The 19,622-nt window shown below is 44.8% G+C and overlaps 1 protein-coding gene across 2 annotated transcripts in view; it reads left to right on the forward strand.

The window, feature by feature from the left end:
* Nucleotides 1-916: 916 nt before the first annotated feature.
* The window catches only part of ryr2a (ryanodine receptor 2a (cardiac)), a 41,109-nt gene continuing 22,403 nt past the window's right edge, over nucleotides 917-19,622 (forward strand). For both annotated transcript variants that reach the window (XM_088322904.1, XM_088322903.1), the window contains exons 1-38: nucleotides 917-970; nucleotides 9,546-9,665; nucleotides 9,741-9,845; nucleotides 9,926-10,000; nucleotides 10,073-10,151; nucleotides 10,218-10,330; nucleotides 10,466-10,565; nucleotides 10,859-10,955; nucleotides 11,046-11,120; nucleotides 11,243-11,399; nucleotides 11,459-11,623; nucleotides 11,765-11,886; nucleotides 11,979-12,162; nucleotides 12,258-12,393; nucleotides 12,461-12,556; nucleotides 12,782-12,900; nucleotides 12,981-13,114; nucleotides 13,178-13,419; nucleotides 13,482-13,674; nucleotides 13,742-13,946; nucleotides 14,080-14,184; nucleotides 14,334-14,437; nucleotides 14,583-14,666; nucleotides 14,755-14,914; nucleotides 15,024-15,171; nucleotides 15,250-15,350; nucleotides 15,422-15,526; nucleotides 15,635-15,809; nucleotides 15,913-16,121; nucleotides 17,711-17,872; nucleotides 17,947-18,086; nucleotides 18,151-18,250; nucleotides 18,341-18,501; nucleotides 18,571-18,727; nucleotides 18,806-18,892; nucleotides 18,969-19,100; nucleotides 19,165-19,259; nucleotides 19,322-19,497. In XM_088322904.1, coding sequence (XP_088179030.1) covers nucleotides 923-970; nucleotides 9,546-9,665; nucleotides 9,741-9,845; nucleotides 9,926-10,000; nucleotides 10,073-10,151; nucleotides 10,218-10,330; nucleotides 10,466-10,565; nucleotides 10,859-10,955; nucleotides 11,046-11,120; nucleotides 11,243-11,399; nucleotides 11,459-11,623; nucleotides 11,765-11,886; nucleotides 11,979-12,162; nucleotides 12,258-12,393; nucleotides 12,461-12,556; nucleotides 12,782-12,900; nucleotides 12,981-13,114; nucleotides 13,178-13,419; nucleotides 13,482-13,674; nucleotides 13,742-13,946; nucleotides 14,080-14,184; nucleotides 14,334-14,437; nucleotides 14,583-14,666; nucleotides 14,755-14,914; nucleotides 15,024-15,171; nucleotides 15,250-15,350; nucleotides 15,422-15,526; nucleotides 15,635-15,809; nucleotides 15,913-16,121; nucleotides 17,711-17,872; nucleotides 17,947-18,086; nucleotides 18,151-18,250; nucleotides 18,341-18,501; nucleotides 18,571-18,727; nucleotides 18,806-18,892; nucleotides 18,969-19,100; nucleotides 19,165-19,259; nucleotides 19,322-19,497 — 4,966 coding nt within the window. In that variant the 5' untranslated portion in view covers nucleotides 917-922. The remainder of the gene's footprint in view (nucleotides 971-9,545; nucleotides 9,666-9,740; nucleotides 9,846-9,925; nucleotides 10,001-10,072; nucleotides 10,152-10,217; nucleotides 10,331-10,465; nucleotides 10,566-10,858; nucleotides 10,956-11,045; nucleotides 11,121-11,242; nucleotides 11,400-11,458; nucleotides 11,624-11,764; nucleotides 11,887-11,978; nucleotides 12,163-12,257; nucleotides 12,394-12,460; nucleotides 12,557-12,781; nucleotides 12,901-12,980; nucleotides 13,115-13,177; nucleotides 13,420-13,481; nucleotides 13,675-13,741; nucleotides 13,947-14,079; nucleotides 14,185-14,333; nucleotides 14,438-14,582; nucleotides 14,667-14,754; nucleotides 14,915-15,023; nucleotides 15,172-15,249; nucleotides 15,351-15,421; nucleotides 15,527-15,634; nucleotides 15,810-15,912; nucleotides 16,122-17,710; nucleotides 17,873-17,946; nucleotides 18,087-18,150; nucleotides 18,251-18,340; nucleotides 18,502-18,570; nucleotides 18,728-18,805; nucleotides 18,893-18,968; nucleotides 19,101-19,164; nucleotides 19,260-19,321; nucleotides 19,498-19,622) is intronic.

A 19,622-nucleotide genomic window follows, 5' to 3' on the forward strand; every position in this document is an offset into this window, starting at 1 on the left:
GCCCTCTCTCTCTCATCAGTATCTCTCTTACTTTTTTATCTTTCCCCCTCTCTCCCTTTCTCTCATTCTCTTCTCTTATCCCTATTTTCTCTTCTCTCTTTCTCTATGTCTCTCATTCTTTCTTTCTCTCCTTCTTTGGCTCTCGTTCCTTTTTTTCTTTCTTTCTCTTTTTCTTTTGCTCCTTCTTTCTCCTTTTATCTATCTCTCCTCCATTTTTCTTTCGTTGTGTTTTTCTCTCTTCGTCTGTTTCTTTCTTTGATTTCTTCCTTTCCGTTTCTTTTTCTTGCTTTCTCCCACTCTTTAACTTTTGCCCGTTGTTCTTTCTTTTTCTCCCTCATCCTCCTTGGCGCTCATCCATTTTCATTTCTTTCCCATTGTTTTTTATTCTCTCTTTGTGTATTTCTCACTGTATACTCTTCTATCTTTCTTTTTTCTGGTTTTTATCTCTTTGTCTGTCTCTTACTTAGATTTTTTTTCTTTGTGTTTTTTGCTTTCTCTATTTGTCTCTCTCTTTCCCTCTTTATCTTTTTGTTTCTCTCTCTCTCTCTCTCTCAGTGTATCTTTCTTGCTCTCTTTACCTCTTTCTGTTTTTCTTTTTTTCTCTTTCTTCCTCCTCTCTGTCTTTCTCCCTTTCTTTCTCTTTCCTTCTCAACACTTTTCTTCCCCCCTTTCCCTTTTTTTCTCTTTAATCTATAAGTGCGGGCCTCGTCTTTTCGACCATGCGAAGCTAAAAAGCTAAAATGCTTTCACCTGCACTTTGAATGTTTTTGGGGGGGGACACGTAGTTGATGTTTCTCGCCGACAGAGGGCGCGGTAGCTCTGGCTCCTCCCACCCTCGGTTCTGGCTGTGTGACGGATCGGAGGCGTGCAAGGGTGCGTGCACGCGCACACCCACACTACAAGTTCCCGCGCGCGCGGCACCATGGCCGACGGGGAAGCCGGCGACGATGAGATCCAGTTTCTGCGAACTGTAAGTCTGTGGACGAGGTGTGACGTCACGTGACGTGACACCGTACCGGACGTGTGGGCGTGCGTGCGCGAGGGAGCAAGGGAGCGCGTGCGTGCATGCGGCAAGGGCAGCCAGTTTACCGCATTAGGAGGCAGGATAGCGCCGCGCCGCTCGGATGCTCTGCGGCTGCGCGGAGATGGATGGATGGGCTGGCATCGAACCAGGTTCGGCAGGTGCACGTCCGAGAGGCAAAGTTCGCGGGGTTCCGTATAGGTCGAGTCCGGGGAAGGCGCAGTGCGGTACTCCAGACAGGATGTCACTCACTAAGTGCTGGCCAACTTCCTATTGCCAATACAATAAGCCCGCTCTTCTTCTTAATAATCATTCATGTCTTGTTGTCTGAAATCTTCAGTTCCTCATTGCATTTTTTTCTCACGAGAAGGGGGGACCCAGCTGGGGGCAACAAACGGCAGAGAAACCCCCCAGCCAGGATTTGCAAGGCAAAAAAATACTCCAATACAGTGGCTCTCAACTGGTCTGACTTGAAGACCCACCGTTCCACCCTAATTACAAGCTCCAAATAAAATCGAGAAAATTTCAATTTCTTAAAGAGACAGCGTGTAGTCATTAATGCCTCCTAGTGTTACAAAAAAACTTTCATTCAGTGAAAAAAACCATTACATGTCTTGGGAATTAAATATCAAAATGTACCGTTTACCAAATTGTTCAAATTAGTTATCTGACTCCATTAACCAAACACAACCTACATTCCTCCAACAATTTATGCACGCTCGTTTCTTGAGGGAAAAATGAACAGGAAAGCTGACATTTTCACACAGGGGCAGATTTATTTTCCCTAACAATTTAACTAAGTGTACTCCATTGAAAACGGCCGAATTATTGACGTTACGAATTAGTCCTTTAGCTTTTCTCTTATTGGCCATCTTCTCCCCGCATAATGGTGTGCCGGCTCCTCCCATGGGCGTGCCAAAGAAGCCCCCTGGGCTTCACCATCTCGTAGACGAGCATCCCGATGTCTGGGGTACTCAAAACAACACCGAGCGTTTCGACGTCATCAGGGCCTTTCTGCTTCAACAGTGCCTCGATGTGCTGATTATCTTATCAGCAGTACGTCCCGTTCCTGCCGTTACTGTAAACAACATTTTCCACCCGCCTGACCTGACCTTGTACTACAGCCCAGTCAGTGAATATCTTTCGCATTAAATGTAATTTGTTTCAATTGTATAAAATCCTTTATAGTCAAATGTATAAAATCCCTTGCGTTACATTTCTCACAAGTTTTATTGAAAGAGAGAGGAAGGGCTGTGCCCACGATCCGGTGTTCTCGTACTCGGGTTGTGATCCGAACACGGAAGTGGATCTTCCGTAGCGAGCGATGGCGGTGTCAGGGGCGGAAAACTGGTCGGTAGTCGGGACTGGGAGAGCAAGACGTGGTCGGGGTCGAAAACGAGTCTAAGCCGGAGACAAATGGGAGCAAAAACGGGACAGGCGGGAGTCAGGGGTCAAAAAAAGGCTTGCCTTGAAAAAAAGAGGTTCGCAGACGGACTGACAACAGGGGATTGACAGGACTAGGTACAAATACTGACAGGGAGCCAATCAGAACCTGCGGCAATTGGCGCCAAATGAGCGGGCACAGGTGATTCACATCGGTAATCATGATATAACAAACATATGACTGAACTGTCATACCAATGATAATCTTTATAAAAGAAATCATAGGTCAAGAACATGGTAATTCTTATACATAGTGGAATCCCTACCACGTTTGTCTGGCCACTTGCTGCTACGCTGTATTCTTGGAACTGGTTTTCGTTTGCATTAGACAATACAGTTCCATCTATTGGTCATATAGTACACACTGGGGCTTTAAATTTATCGAAGGAAAGTATTGTGCCGTTTAAATTAGAGATAGTAGAGTATACAGTATTCACCTTTTCTAAATAAAAACAAACTGACCAGCAAAAGCAACGACTTCAAGTACCATGTATACTCGCATATAAGCCTACACCTCATATAAGCCTAAATCGTATATAAGAAATCCCCTAAATGTTTTAAAATAGCCACATACTTAAAGATATTCGTACCCAAAATATCAATAAAACATACACCTCAACATCAATAATATTTGATTATATAGATAATAAATATTGAAAGTGAGATGCGTAGTTTGAGGTTTCCTTAAAAACATTACAATTAAATATTTTCTCCATTAAGTATGTGTTAACAATGCTCAATTGGGTTCAATGAGCCTTCATATATTTATATCCACCATTTCTATCTTCTTTTATCTTACTTTTACCCTCGGAGCGCATTACGCTGGAGGAAAGAGGCTAAGGAATAGGGGGAGGAGAGTGATGTGCGTGCTGGCGGTTTTCTTTTATTTTGAAAGCAAGAAAAGGACTGTTGTAAATACATTTTGAATGCTAACCCAAAACCCAAAAAGATGAAAGTGGAAAAGCTTGAGCGTGTCGAAGAATTTCACAAATTTGAATGTGCAACAAAAGAAGCTGCAATGAAGATTTCAGCTAGAAGATGACCCCAGCCAGTACAAAACTTTGAAGTTATGGACACCACCTTTAATATACTGGTAACAAGCTAAAAAAAGAAACCAACAACCATTTTTTTAAACCATCTATAATTTGTAACCGTATATCATCTGTACCTTCGGGTTGGGCTTGGGCCCAGGTTTAAGATCATACCTCTAGGCTGAAAGTGGCGGACATACCTGCTTTTGAAAGGCTTTCCTGCTTCGGAGTTGTCCAACCTTTCGCTATTAAATAAACAAAACAGTATATTTCCTAGTGCAGCTTATTTTCTCCAAGTTTAACCACTGTTGGCATGACGTTTCCCAACGCTTGCTAGCAGGTGTTCAGACACCAATCTGCGATCTGATTAGCTAAACCCTCCGTTTTATCAAAAACTGATGTTTTACATCTCACGGCCTTCATAAGTCTTGAAGGGTTCTGGGTACATTTTTTGAGCCTTGCAAGAACAAATGGCTGAAATGTGATTGGTTAAATGCTTAAATATGCAAGTACACATTTGTTAGCAGTGTTACCAGAGGAAAAGCAAGGAAAGGAAGCTGACAGACGATTTAGATTTATTTAATAAGTATTGATGGACAAAATATCATGAACATCACATGATTCAGATATTTTTAGGCCAGCAGAGAAGGCCTTGTAGGCACTAACGTCCCACCTCTAATGGATCCCTACGCCGAGAACATGACAATAATCAACAAGCTTTTCGCAGGGTTGGTTCATTTGATGAGTTTGTTTTTTTAATAAGTGACACGCGGATCCATGTTACGTTTTGAGTTAAACGCTACAATAACGACCAGAGTGTGATGTTGCCAGCATATTTGCCTCGCAGTTCAGAGGTCCCGGGTTCAATTCCAGCTACCGGCCTCCTTGTGTGGAGTTTGCAGGTTCTCCCTCTGCCCTCAAACAATCTGCTTTTATCTCACATTCTCAAAACATTCTTGGGATGGGCTCAGCACTCACCGTGTTAGCATGAGCGGTTCAGAAAATGAATTACATTTTCCACATGACTACCTTGTGGATTTACCCTTGTTATTATCACTAATGTTATTTTTATAAATGTTATGATTGTTATTATTATCTTTTTTACTATTTAAAAAAAAATGCCGCCTTGGGCCAGGCTGTGAAAATATTGTCAGATAATGAACCGGTCTGTGGTACAGAAAAGGTTGCCGACCACCACTCTAATATACATTAAAACTAGAGAACAAACCCTATTCACAGACTCAAGCATTAAGTCATAAAATTACTGTATTTTTAAACGTTTTTTTGGTACAAATAACTTCTGTTCAGTAAAATTATAATTTTGAAAATGATCTTGTTGCTTCATTACACTATTGATTCAGGATGCGATTCCACTTCAATTCAAAAGTATACAAAAGTATATTAAAGTATTATTACAGTAGTTTTATGATTATAGTATTTTTGTTGTATACTTGCAGTATTTATTTTTAGTATTTTTGTACTATGTTGTGTTTTGTAGTATTTCCATATTAGAATGGTTGTTGTATATCTGTAGTATTTCTGTAGTATTTTTGTAGTACAGTGTTACCGTAGTTTTAATTTGTAGTATTTTTTATTATTACAGTAGTTTATGATTATAGTATTTTTGCTGTATATCCGTAGTATAATTTTTTGTGTGTTTTTGTACTATGTTGTATTTTGTAGTATTTCCATATGATAGTATTTGTTGTATATCTGTAGTCTTTTTGTAGTGCAGTGTTACTGTAGTTTTATTTTTGTGATATTTCCATAGGAGCATTTTTGGACTATCGCTATATGGTTATTTCTGTTGTAAATCTCTTGTAGTAGTATTTTTGTAGTAATATTTCTCTAGTAGTTTTTTATATTATAGTATTATGGATTGGTGTTTTTGAGTATATTAGTAGAAGTATAATTGATGTATTTCCAAGGCAGTATTTTATTAGTATTTTAGTAGAATATTTGTAGTATTTTCATAGTACCGGTAGTATTTTTGGAGTAAATCATTCTGTAGTAGTATGCTTTGATATAGTTTTACTGCAGTCGTATTTTTGTAGTAATTCTATTCTATTTTTTATATTCAGAATTATATCAAAATAATGCATGAGGTCCGTTTTTAAGCACGGTATTCGATATTTAGTTTTTTAGTTATTGTGTAGTATTTTTCTAGAATTTCTTTAGAAGTATTTTTGAGTGGACACACAAAGAGTATTTGGGGACAACCTTGGCACCAAAAACCGCTTAGCTCGCTTATGCCTTGGGCTCTGATTACAGAAAATAAACAACTTCAGCACAAATGTATCATTCTAAAGGCTTTTTCGACCAAAGACCGAAAAATGCCGCCACTTTTTTTCTGATGGGATTTTGTTTCAAATATCCGTGTTTTTGGTCGTTGTTTGAAATTCGGACATGGGAAACGTGAAAAAATTGCTGACTTTGCTTTAGATGACGTCACGTCTGTCATCCCAGCACGATTCACGTGAACGCCCCACGCGTATCAGCGTTGTCATGCTGCTTTCGAAGACCACGGGAAGTCGGCCTGACACCATCGAAAAAAATCCTTTTTCCCAGGTTTTGCGAACGTAACAGTAGCGAATGCCCAAGTTTCCTTTCAAAAGGAAGTTTGTGACCTTTCCCAAAATGTCATTGCTGACATTAGAAGTATCTTTAATTTCATGCGTGCGTGAGGCTCCATCAAAGTCCTTTTACGGGAATGTTTGTGCGCCGAAAATATTTACAAGGGCGGCGCTGGAAAAAATCACAGGCACTCATCTTTTCTCTTTCAAGGACATTTCTTTTTTGGGAGGGAAATGGCAGCATCTTGACTTGACACCTTTTGGGAACTTGAATTGAGAAAGGTGTCAAGTGATGTTTTAAATGTTGTTTTTCTAGGATCTTATTGTTTCTAATCCGTGATTGTTTCTCATAGCATCATTGCTTATCCTTTGTTTTTTCGTGTGTCTGCGTACATTTGGACATGAAATATGTCACAGCATCTATTGTTATTATCTAATGAGTTTTCAAGTACTTTCTACTATTCTACTTGCATATGCCATCTTCTGGCTGAAATCAACATAGCGGCACCATTGTTGTGCGTTCAGGTATGTGAAATTCATAGACGTGCCAAATAAATTCTTCCTTTTTATCTTTTTAGGGGTTTGGTTTAGCATTTGGACTGTATTCAAAACAGTTCTTTTCACTATTTTCATCCTACGATTAAGGGAAATAACAACCACATGCGTTATATCACTCTGTTCCCTTGGTAGTGTGTTTTAAAGTACTTTAAAGTCAATATCAGAACAAAATTGAGTAAAGTAATGTAAGTGTGCATGTAAATTCTTGTGCCATCAGGGAGAAGAGGGGAGGTGACTAGAGAGGCGGCGAGAGGCATTATTTTTTAGCGCTAAGACATTAAAATATGAAAAGGCAAGTGAAGTTTACATCAGGTCAATCTTTTTGCCAACGTTGTACTTCCACTAAAAAGCATGATTAAATACAGTATTGTGCAACCAACTAAAGGTTCTCCAAAATGTCAGTGTTCTGTAACAAAAGATACTTTAACAAAAATGGAAAATCTTATGTTAAAGTTTTTGAAAAACAACATTTGTAAGCCGTTGTTAGGGGAAAAACTATATTTACAAATATAGCGTTTGCCAACTTGTTCAAATTAGTTATCTGAATCCATTAACCAAACACAAATTTTTTGACAAGAGACAGGCTTTTCCACACGGTAGCAGATTTGTTTTCTTAAAATATTAAGTGAATTCCTTCGAATTTTGCCGAATTATTATCGAATTAGTCTAATTAGTCTTGTCGAGCCTCCCATCTCTCGTTCTCCGATCTGTCTGTCCGTCTTGTCTCTTTTTGACACGTCGGGGCATCGGCCACCCCCCATAGGGCGTGCTGACTCCTCCCCTTGGGCGGGCCAGGAACTCCCCACCTCGTCTGACCGGTGCGTCACGAAGGCCCCCCCCCCATGGGGTGGGTCAGGGTGCCAGCTTCACCTTCTCCTCTCCGGAAGACGCCGCCATGTCTGAAGGGCTCAAAACAAGAAAGCTTATCAGCTCAAAGCAATGCCAAGCGTTTATCAAAACAAGGTCTAATTCCCTCGTCAGCGCCCCGCTATCAAAATTCCACAGCCAAAACACTCTACACTTCGAACGGCGTGACCTTCAGCCTTCTGTGAGAAATCCCCACTGCATTCAACAAAATTTAATTGATATTATATTAAATCCCTCATAGTCAATTAAATAAAATAAAAAATCCTTCACCGTACACCCTTTCCAATAGTACATTTGTGAATTCATTAAAATACAAACAATTTTTTAGTATTTCCGGAAACTCAACAAAATGAAACTTGATTCAGGTTTTGGACATATTTGATCATGATATGGTTGCCACACCAACCAGTTCAGGGTGTCCCCTGCCCACTGCCCGGAGATGGCTGGGATGGGCTCCAGCCCCCCGCGACCCTAATAAGGATATGCGGTACACCTAATGAGATGAGATGGCTGCCACACACATAATTAATGTTGCTCACTGTCGTTTCAAGCGATGCTCAAAGACTTTGTGTGAATGTTCAGACCAGTGGAAGATTAGTACCAACATTGGTTCTGATTATCGATGTATTTGAGTAAAGTATTGACTTATTGTTGTGTTAACTTAACGCTTCACTCGCTCGTTATACAGTCCCCACTTTGTTCCAAGTGATCTGTTTTATTTTACTCGTCTATAGTCTCGCAAGCCAGATTTGTGTTTGAACACACAGAGGAGAAAAGCCTCCCATTTTCTGTATATATCTTGATAGAATTTGGCCAATCCTGTGTCTTTTCAGACTCAGTCACATAAACCAGAGAAGGCAAAGGGTTATTTTGACAGTACTGCAATATTTTGTCCCCATCAACTCACCATTCTGAAAAAGGCATAAAGATACAGCGCTCCTCCCAACTCCAAACCTGTTCACGGCCGTACCACCCTGAGAATGCCCGATCTCAGGAAGCTAAGCAGGTCAGGCCTGTTTAGTACTTGGATAGGAGACCACATGGGAATACCAGGTGCTGTAAATCGGTCATTTGGCGCACGCTCTCTTGTGACAGGACTGACTGTACAGACACCCCATCCCCTTCTCCACTCCCCCTGGTATAGTCGGTAAATATTTCCCTAAGGGGGCCGAAAACAAAATACAAATAAAGTTTGAGGCTTCATGTTGTGCAAATGAATGGTGTTATAATCGTTGTTTTTCTTTTTGGACAACCTGCTTTTCACGCTCTTACTCAAAAGGCTTTAAAATTACATTATTTTTAATTTTCCAACTTATCTTGAGATGCGTTGTCAATATAAATAAAGCTTGACTTAAGAGCTGTGTATCTGGCGTGAGGTGAATGTAGTACACCCTCGCATCATCTCTGATTACATCATCATCCTCCACACTGACCGACTTTGGCCGCCATCCAAATCCTCTGCTGCTGCCAAAGCAATTTTCCGTCTTTGAAATCCGGTTTGGAACGACTACATGAAGTCACAATCATAATGCCATCAAAAATGCCCTCAAAGGTCTTGCCATTTTCTCACCAGAATTACGTGATGTCAGTCATTGTGTAGTGGTGATGTATGGTCGGCTATGCTCCAGACGGAAATGGGACACTCTGACTTGAGATGAAGAAGGCTTGCTCTACTAAGCTTAAGCAGGTTGAAGGAGATTTGTTTTCTAGTCAACATTGAGCTAACATAAATGCACAGTCGTGACTCAATAAAGTAGTCCCCTCCTGCTGGTCACCAGTTTCTCAGAAAATATATTGATAATAAGTCTTGGCCCTCTTGAGGGCCATGTTTAGAAGGAAACATCTGTTTTACACAACAATATATTAAAGGTCTTTTGTTCGTCATGGTGCCAGACAACTAGATTCCGCTTCTCAGATTCTCTCAGATCTAAGCCGATCCTGAAACTTTTGAGCCTGGAAAGGTCTGTTCTGTCACGTTTTTTCCAGACAAACGACGATAATACAATTTTTTAGCTCTTACCTATCTCAGAAAGGTTTCAATGTCGTCCTCAGAATGACGAAGTGGTCCTGCAGTGCTCGGCCCCCATCCGCCAGGAGCAGCAAAAAGTCTGCCTGGCCGCCGAAGGCTTTGGGACCAGGCTGTGCTTTCTGGAATCTGTGTCCGAAGCCAAGGTCCGCTACCGTTTGTCCATGGACGCGATGGAAATCTCAAAACTTTCCATTGATTTTCTGGTGTGCCGCTTCCAGAAAGTCCCCCCGGATCTGTCCATCTGCACTTTTGTTCTGGAGCAGTCGCTGTCGGTTCGTGCGCTTCAAGAGATGCTGGCCAGCACACCGGACAAGACTGCGCCAGTGAGTCCTAATGACCATGGATGGATTGGAGCCATATGTATCTTCTTGAATTTGTGACCATCCATGTGGACCTTCTGCAGATGTTTCAAGGGGGCAGCCACCGCACATGCTTGTATGGCCATGCCGTGCTCCTGCGCCACTCATACAGCGCCATGGTGCATAGACAGCCGTCCGTCCTTTCCTGTCAATGCTCTTGCCGTCTGCTGAATGTGTTTGTGTGCATGCAGTACCTTTGCTGTCTGTCCAGCTCTCGATCGTCCACCGACAAATTGGCCTTTGACGTTGGGCTGCAAGAAGATACGGCAGGTGTGGACGCGTTTGCCTTCTGTTTTCCAAGGGCGGTACAGATAAAGTTTTGGTGTGTGCGCTCAGGAGAAGCCTGCTGGTGGACCGTTCACCCGGCCTCCAAACAACGTTCTGAGGGGGAGAAAGTCCGGGTGGGCGACGACCTGATCCTGGTCAGCATCTCCTCCGAGAGATATCTGGTAAAACCCCCAAAGCGCCGCTGACTCAACCTTTCTTAACACAACCTTTGACCTGGGCCAAGCAAAATCTTCACAAAGGACTAGAAACAAGTTTTGAGGCAACGTTTTTGTGACTGTGGCGTTTTTCTCCCCCAGCACGTGTCTTACGGCACGCAGCGTCCCAACGTGGACGCGGCCTTCCAACAGACGCTGTGGAGTGTCACTCCCATCTGCTCCGGCACCGAAGTGGCACAAGGTAGGCCATTCCCTCTACAGCAATCTCCAGCGCCACTTTCTGGCATTTCCACTTCTACCGTCCTTCAAAATTCCCAAATTTGAACCTCCGTGGTATGTATCCGAGCAAGAATTAAAGTCCAGAAGATAAATATGTTGCTTTGTTTGAATTCTTCTTAGCTAATGATCAAACAGCTCGAGCATTTCCTTAAAACAAATTCAAAATAAGGAAGCTTCTCTGATGCCACGTATGGGCCAAGTCGTGAACTTGGCTTCCTTGATTGGCACTTGCTTTGTTTTTCTCAACACCCGCAGGTTTCTTGATCGGCGGAGACGTATTACGCCTTCTCCACGGTCACATGGACGAATGTTTGACAGTTCCATCTGCAGACCAGGGGGAGGAGCACAAGAGGTATGGCAATGTTGATCATTTTTGCACCGTTTGATATTATTATGTTTTGCTCTGATAAGGTTATTTTTTGCTTTGTCCTTCTCCCAGCAGAAGCGTCCATTACGAGGGTGGAGCTGTGTCCAGCCATGCCCGCTCACTGTGGAGGCTGGAGACACTACGAGTTCTGTAAGTCACCAAAGATCCAAAACCAGAGTAGAGCTCGAGCGGCTATTCGTCATAGATGCGTTCCTTAGAATATCAAGGAATGGAAGGGTGTCCATGTTAGCTGTCTTGCATTTGCGGTCAAGGTGGAGTGGCGGTCACATCCGCTGGGGGCAGCCCTTCCGACTCCGACATGTCACCAGTGGCAAGTACCTGAGCCTGGGCAAGGAGAAAGCGTTGCTCCTGACGGACAAAGAAAATGCCCATGTTCAGTCCACCGCCTTCTGTTTGCGGTCTTCCAAGGTGAGGTCTTTACAGCTGTCGCTAGTGGCAGATGCTAGGCAAATTTGTTTGCTCATCAGGAAAAGGTGGAGCCGCCGCTCAAAAAGGAAGCAGACGGAATGGGCACCCCTGAAATAAAGTACGGCGACTCTGTGTGCTTTGTTCAGCATGTGGACAGCGGCTTATGGCTTACATACCAGACGGCCGATGCCAAATCTTCACGTTTGGGCGACATGCAGAGGAAGGTAAGGTTCTGCCTTTGGCCCACTTCTGTTGTTGCAGACTGTCTTTTATTAAATCCTGAACTCCTTGCCATAAAATGTTTCTTTTAAATGTACTTTGTTGAAGGCAGATTGCAGTGTTAATCTTTTTGTGATCCATATCAGGCCCTCATGCACCACGAAGGTCATATGGACGACGGGTTGACCTTGTCCCGCTCGCAACACGAAGAAAGTCACACGGCTCGAGTCATCCGAAGCACCGCCCTCTTATTTAACGTCTTCATCAGGTGGGTGGCCCACACACTTTCACTTGCTCTCCAGAACCCAGAAGAAATTGTCATCTTGCGCCACAAAATATGTCACAAATGACCACTGGCAGGAGTCTGGACACGTTACGAGCCAAAGGAAAGAGCGCCGGCTCGGAGATACCTGTAGAATCCATCGGCCAGAGTCTTCAGGATCTAATTGGCTACTTCCAGCCTCCCCCTGATCACCTGCAGCATCAAGACAAGCAGAATCTCCTACGAGCTCTGAAGAACAGACAGAACCTCTTCCAGGAAGAGGTGAAGTGTGGGACTCCAGGCTCAAAGAGGTTTTCTGACATTGCATTACTGAGAAAGACCCGTAAAACAAGTGCTGGCTTCTGTTTGTGGCATAGGGAATGGTGGCTTTGGTCCTGGAGTGTATCGATAGACTGCACGTCTATGGCAGCGCGGCCCATTTGGCGGAAGCAGCCGGGAGGGAGGCGGGAGAGGCCTGGAGCTCCAGCCTAAATTCTCTCTACCAACTCCTCGGTAAGGAGGCAGCGAACATCAACCGGCGGATGCCAATAACCAGACTGGCCTGCTTGGTCCCTTTCAGCCGCACTCATCAGGGGCAACAGGAAGAACTGCGCCCAGTTTTCAGCTTCCTTGGACTGGCTCATCAGCAGGCTGGAAAGATTGGAAGCCTCCTCGGGTTAGTGGGCCGGATTTGACCACGTGTGCGACGATACCAAATGGGTTATCTGTTTTAGTAATGCCAACTGAGATCTTCTGAAAATGTTGATTCATTGAAGTGTCTTTTTCTAGTTGATGTTTGAAGTTTGCTTTCAAGTAAAGTAAATACAATTGTTTTGTTGAGAGGAAGCTGGAAAAAAAAATCCAGTCCGTGCAAAGAACTCAGGGATGAATGTTCCTTCAGGTATCCTGGAGGTCCTTCACTGTGTGCTGGTGGAGAGTCCGGAAGCGCTCCACCTGGTCAAGGAGAGACACATCAAATCCATCATTTCTCTCCTGGACAAACACGGACGCAATCACAAGGTGAGTGTGAAAGAAGAATCTAGGCTTTCTTTAAAAAATCCCAATCAGCATCAGACATATTTTCCATGTACGTGGTGCAGGTCCTGGACGTGTTGTGCTCACTGTGTGTCTGTGACGGTGTTGCGGTGCGCTCCAACCAGAATCTCATCTGCGACCACCTGCTTCCAGGAAGAGACCTGTTGCTCCAGACGCGTCTTGTCAACGACGTCAGCAGGTAGCGCCCCCTGGCCCTACCCTGCCGGTAGCTGCTCACAGCCTTCTCCTGCCCCCTTCCCAGCATGAGCCCAAACATTTTCTTGGGCGTGGGCGAAGGTTCGGCCCAGTACAAGAAGTGGTACTATGAACTGCTCGTGGAGCAGGCGTTGCCGTTTGTCACAGCCGAGGCGTCTCAACTGAGGGTGGGCTGGGCCAATGCCGACAGCTACGCGCCCCACCCCGGCGGAGGCGAGGGCTGGGGAGGAAACGGTGTGGGTGATGACCTGGCCTCCTTTGGCTACGATGGGCTCCGCCTCTGGTCAGGTGCGGACTGCAAACTCGTGTGCCCCATTACTGAGTCACGATGTGGTCAACTTTTTTTGCAGGCTGCGTGTCAAAGACGGTGAGCTCACCCACCCAGCGCCTTCTGCAAGCTGGGGATGTAGTGAGCTGCTGCCTTGATCTAGGCGCCCCCAGCATCTCCTTTCGGATCAATGGCCAACCCGTCCAGGGCATGTTCGAGAACTTCAATGTCGACGGGCTCTTTTTCCCCGTGGCCAGCTTCTCAGCAGGCATCAAGTGAGTGGGCGCCAAGGCCGATGTCCACCCAGCTGACGATGGTTAATGGCTTCTGGTTTGGACGCAGGTTTCGTTTTCTGCTGGGAGGTCGCCACGGAGAGTTCAAGTTCCTGCCACCAGCCGGCTACGCGCCATGCTTCGAGGCGGTGCTGCCCAGAGAGAAACTCAAGTTGGAGCCCACTCAACACCAAACTGCAGCCGGCGAGCTTTTGGGTCCTGCCCTTGCCATGAGCCAGGCAGCGTTCACGCCCACGCCTGTCAACACCGGCCAGGTAAGTACTGAGAAATAACCAGTGACATGAAGGTTCTGTTGATGCCAGGAGGGAACTCATCTTCTATCGCATAATACCCCAGCCTAAGTCTTGACCAAGTTCTGGCGCTTACCAATTGGTTTGATGTGCTCAGATCGTTTTGCCCTTTCACTTGGAGAGGATCAAGGAGAAACTGGCAGAAAACATCCACGAACTCTGGGTGATGAACAAGATTGAATTTGGCTGGACTTACGGTGCTGTAAGTATTCCACATCCGACTGTTGCCTGATGGAATCTGGTCAGACAATGATTAAAACGGTCTGCCTTTAATTTCTATCCAAGTCAGCTGATGAATGAAACATTTCCCATGTCCCATTGGGTGAACAAGGCCCTCGGTGTGTTTTGCAGGTGCGAGACGACGCCAAGCGCCAGCACCCGTGCCTGGTAGAGTTTGGCCAGCTGCCCGAACAGGAACGAAATTACAACTTGCAGATGTCTGTGGAAACACTCAAGTAAATTATCGCTGCACTTTTAAATTCACACATATGATGAATTATGACTATAAGGCACTTGAGTTGCTTATCAATGAAAACATGTTTTTTCTACATGATTCTCAACATGTCTTTGATCATCGCTTGGATTGCGTGTCCGTATCAGGACCCTCCTAGCTTTGGGCTGCCACGTGGGTCTTGTCAACGAAAGTGCCGTGGACAAAGTTAGCAGTGTCCAACTGCCGTCCAAGTGAGTCACCTTCTTCCATTTGGTGCTGGCTTGGCAGCAGACTGATACCAGTACCGGTGGCGGCCCGGGCGCTGGTGTGTGTGTCCAGCTACGAGCTGCGCGGGGGTTACAAACCGGCTCCATTGGACCTGCGCCACGTCAAGCTGACCTCCACCCAGGAAGCCATGGTGGACAAACTCGCGGAAAACGCACATGATGTGTGGGCCAGGGACCGCATCCGGCAGGGTTGGACCTACGGCATCCAGCAGGTACAGACATGTGGGCCTGGTCCACTCAGAATGCCTTTAAGTTGAAAGATGCAGACAGAGAGTCCCGGGTTCTTTTTCACAGCAACTATCCCTCCTATTTGCCCTGCAGGATGTGAAGAATCGGCGAAATCCCCGTCTGGTCCCCTACGCTCTCTTGGACGAGAGGACCAAAAAGTCCAATAAAGACAGCCTGCGAGAAGCTGTCAGAACTCTGCTTGGATACGGTTATACGCTGGAAGCTCCTGATCAGGACCACGGTACCGAAAATGTTTGGCTTTGCTACCACATGGTTGTCTGACATTTCGTTTGAGCGTTTGGTCTCTTGGGTGGCTTAGTGCATGTGGAACACAGCCAGACGTCCGTTGAGAGGTTTCGGATCTTCAGAGCTGAAAGGTCATACTGCGTCAATGCAGGAAAGTGGTACTTTGAGATCCAGGTAAGGATGGCCACTCGACACCTTCCTTTGCTCCAGTGCCGCACAAATGAGTGAAGTTTCCCCTTCCTCAGGTAATAACAGGAGGAGAAATGCGTGTGGGCTGGGCCAGACCAGGATGCCGACCCGATCTGGAACTGGGTTCTGATCAGCAGGCCTTTGTCTTTGACGGATTCAAGGTCTATCTCACTCACATTTGTGGGACTTTTTCCAAGGCTGCTAAACGTTTCTGGGTTGCTGAGTGAGTGGCAAAACCTGCTCAGTGTTTTTGTTTTTTTTGCGGGCAGGTACAACGCTGGCACCAGGGCAATGAGCACTTTGGGCGCGGCTGGCAGGCGGGCGATGTGGTGGGATGCATGCTGGACCTGAATGAATGTACCATGATGTTCACTCTCAATGGGGAAGTCCTGTTAGATGACTCAGGCTCCGAACTGGCCTTCAAAGACTTTGAGCTTGGACAAGGTCTTCTTTTGCTCTCCTTCACACTCAGGCTCGCCATTTTGGCAAATATTTAAGGGTCTTTGAGGTCTAAAGGCTCTACTCAACGAGGTGTTTGTTTGCCAAGGTTTCATCCCGGTGTGCAGTTTGGGCGTGTGCCAGGCTGCGATGATGAATTTCGGTAAAGACGTGGCCACTCTCAAGTTCTTCACCATTTGCGGGCTTCAGGAAGGCTACGAACCCTTCGCTGTCAACATGACTCGGGACGTCACCATCTGGCTCAGCAAAAGGCTGCCTCAGTTTGTGCCCGTCCCCTCGGACCACCCGCAGATACAGGTGAAGGCTTATAAGGGTATTTGTTTTTCTCAAAGCCCACAGGTTTCTTGATCGGCGGTGACGTATTACGCCTCCTCCTTCGTGTTTATAAAGAAGCTACCTTGTTAGGCACAAGTGAGGTTCATTCCGACTTGGATATTAAATGTTAAAAAGATTCATTTCACTTATTTGTTTTGGGATATGGCTCATACATTTACATTAATTTCATTTCATCATCACACTCATTTGTTGATTATACATCAATTAGCTTTCATCATTACAAAATCGTAATGGAAATAATAAAAATATCTTACACTGTAGGTTTTATTTATATTTTTAAATTTTTCTTCTTTTACTTTTATTTGTCATTTTAATCCGGTGTTGTGCCATTTGTGAAGAAAGGGGAATAGTCTGTGAAAAGTCTGTGTTTAAATTTTGGACGATTAATATAATCAGTCCCACCCCCAAAGATAAAAATAATTTAATAAGACAAAAAAAGAAATACAAATTGAGATAATCTAACATGATGTGTGTTAAGTTGTCCACGTGTGTGTCAGGGTCTTCAATCCTCCTGATCATCTGTGTTTTAAATTAATCTGGAAAACTTCCTATCATTTCAACAAAACCTTTACAATTTGCCATCCAGGTGCTGTCTATCAATCCCTTTTTTTCATTAGGCGTTTTGGTGAGATTTTTGTTTATATTTACTTTTTGACCCTTTAAATTTGGTCCTTGCTTCAAAAAATCAGGCTTCTCCAATTGCTTGGAAACCCATAGCAAAACAGATGGTGGTTTCGTACCTCCAGATGGGAGTTAATAGCAGAACTCAACAAGGTCTTCATTCACACTTATGTTTAAATTTCTGCGTTGAGATATTACCTGTTGAGCCACTGTCTCCGTATTTTGGTTTGGGTTGGCACTTCTTGCGAACAGCTGAAATTGTATTCTTGTAATGATCGAATCATTAAGACGAGCACATTTCTCCAAATTATCTGCCTAAGAGTTTTATTATTTTCCATTTCTTTGTGTTGCTCTTGATTATCTTTGACGATCTTTCATATAGCTCAATTTCCTTTGTGATTTTCTCAAATTGTTGCTCCATTCTCACTGCGTTGTTCTTCAGTCTCATCAATTCTTTATTTCCACACATCTTCCAGATAATTTTTTGTTTTCATGGTTTTGTTCAGAATTTTCCCCATATAGTAGTAGTAGTAGTCGTCTTTTGAAATCTTTTTTTAAATTTCATTCCCTGTTTCTCTGTTTTCATCCAGTAATTCTCTCCATCTCTCCATAGTTAATTTGATCAAGTCCATGTCGTCATCTTTTGACATTTTCTTTATTCAGTTGAAATGTAGTTTTTTTTAATAAAAACTTCAGCTGCAAAAAAAATCCCAAAGCGATAGCACTAGGGAGTAAAGAAGGAAAAATTCCAAGTGTGAGAAGCGTCTTTTCTAGTGACACTCCGGAAGAAAGGCGACAATATGTTGGCTGTAAAAAGCTGTCACCTTTGGGGATGGGTCCCTCGACTTGTTGCCTTGTTGACGTCAAGGATTTTTGACGCCTGCTATGAAAAAAATTTGATCCGTCCAAATATTTTTTCCGTCTTCCAGGTGACACGAACAAACGGGAGCTTCGAATCTTGTCCGTGTCTGAAGGTTACCCAAAAGTCTTTCAGTACTCAAAGTGGCACCAGCAACGTGAATTTCTACAGGCTGAGCATGCCTATCGAATGTAACCAGTCCTTCTCCAGGCCCACCACCCATGGGAAGACCGTAAGAACTCGGCGTCTTCCAGCAAGAACTTGTTTGCTAAAAGCACATGTTCATTCGCTCACTGATGTTTGCAGGATCTGGAAGACTTTGAAGGCGACTTTGAGGTCCTTGGGAAAAGCGCTCACGTCCACAATGGGCTGAATGCGGACGACCGAGCCGAGTTCAACAACCACAAAGATTACAAGCAAGAGAAAAGCTCCAAGCTCAGTCAAAGGTTGATGAGTTGTTGAAAACCAAAGATTTTTGTGTTCTTGATGTTTTTTTTGTTTGCATTCCAGGTGCTTAACAAAGAAGAAAAAAGGTAACAACCCATGTCCCTTGGAGGAACAGATACTTGAGGACGAGACCCTATACGAGATACTCCCGCAAGCCTTTACCGTAAGACCTTATCTGTATCTTCTGGATAGAAAAATTTGATGTTTTCGAAAGGAGCGCCAACTGAAACATGTTTTTGCTGTGCAACCGCAGCTATGCTACAGCGTCCGGATCTTCCCAGGCCAGGAGCCCGGTGGCGTGTGGGTGGGCTGGGTCACCTCCGATTTTCATCAGTACCGGGCTAGCTTCGGCCTGGACAAGGTGCAGACTGTCACTGTCACTTTGGGGGACGAGAAAGGCAAAGTGCACCAGAGGTCAGTCAGCCGACAATGTCGAATATGGTTAGTCGTGGCCAGGACACAAACTGTTCCTGTCTGCTACAGCATCAAGCGCAGCAACTGCTACATGGTATGGGCCGGCGAGAACGGTGCTCCGGAAGGGAGGAGCAACAACGGCTTGGAGATCACTTGCCTGCTGGACACTGCCAGTGGCCTTCTGTCCTTTAGAGCCAACGGCAAAGAGCTTGGCACCTTCTACCAGGTCGCCATCCACGCCAGCAGACTTAATTTAATTTTCCGTGATAACTGCAGAACCAAATTTTTTTGGTTGGATTTTCAGGTGGAGCCTAGTACCAAACTCTTTCCAGCTGTTTTTGCCAGAGCGACCAGTCCAAATGTCTTCCAGTTTGAATTGGGCCAGATAAAGGTGAAATAATCTATGTGATGACACATCCAATTGTAAATGTGTCGTACTTGAAAAGCATTTGTTGATCTTGTGCTAGAACGCCATGCCATTGTCAGCTGGTTTATTTCGGAGCGAGCGGAAGAACTGGGTGGGCCAGTGTCCTCCCCGGCTGCACGTGCAGGTCCTGGCTCCCGTCCTGTGGAGCCGCGTTCCCAATCGCTATCCCGAGGTAACGCTTGTCATTGGATGGTGCGCTCGTCGTTCCGCCGTCTTCTAACAAATAACGGCTGCAGGTCTTGGTGTCACGAGTGAACGAGCGGCGCGGCTGGCTAGTCCAATGCGACGAAGCCTCACAGTTTTTGTCCCTGCACATCCCAGAGGAGAACAGGTGGGATGGGTGTGGTCTTCCAGCTCTTCCTTCACCTCTCTCTCATCGAGTCATTTGCTCAGGTCGCTGGATGTGCTAGAGTTGACGGAGAAGAACGACTTGTTGCACTTTCACTACCACACCCTCAGACTGTATACTGCAATGTGCGCCTTGGGAAACAATCGTGTGGCTCACGTCCTCTGCTCGCACGTGGACCAGGCACAGCTTCTGCACGCCATTGAGGATAAATACATGCCAGGTGGGCCATGAACGCTAATCCTAACGGCCATTTTGGAGGAAAATGCTAAATGTTTTCGTTTAGATGGATTCTGTCAGCAGCAGCTCTGCTTTGCAGGATGAACTAAAAGTTTGGAAACTGACAAG

This window comes from Urocampus carinirostris, chromosome 19 (genome assembly GCF_059441175.1).
Source record: "Urocampus carinirostris isolate Australia breed hairy pipefish chromosome 19, RoL_Ucar_1.0, whole genome shotgun sequence".
NCBI lineage: Eukaryota > Metazoa > Chordata > Actinopteri > Syngnathiformes > Syngnathidae > Urocampus > Urocampus carinirostris.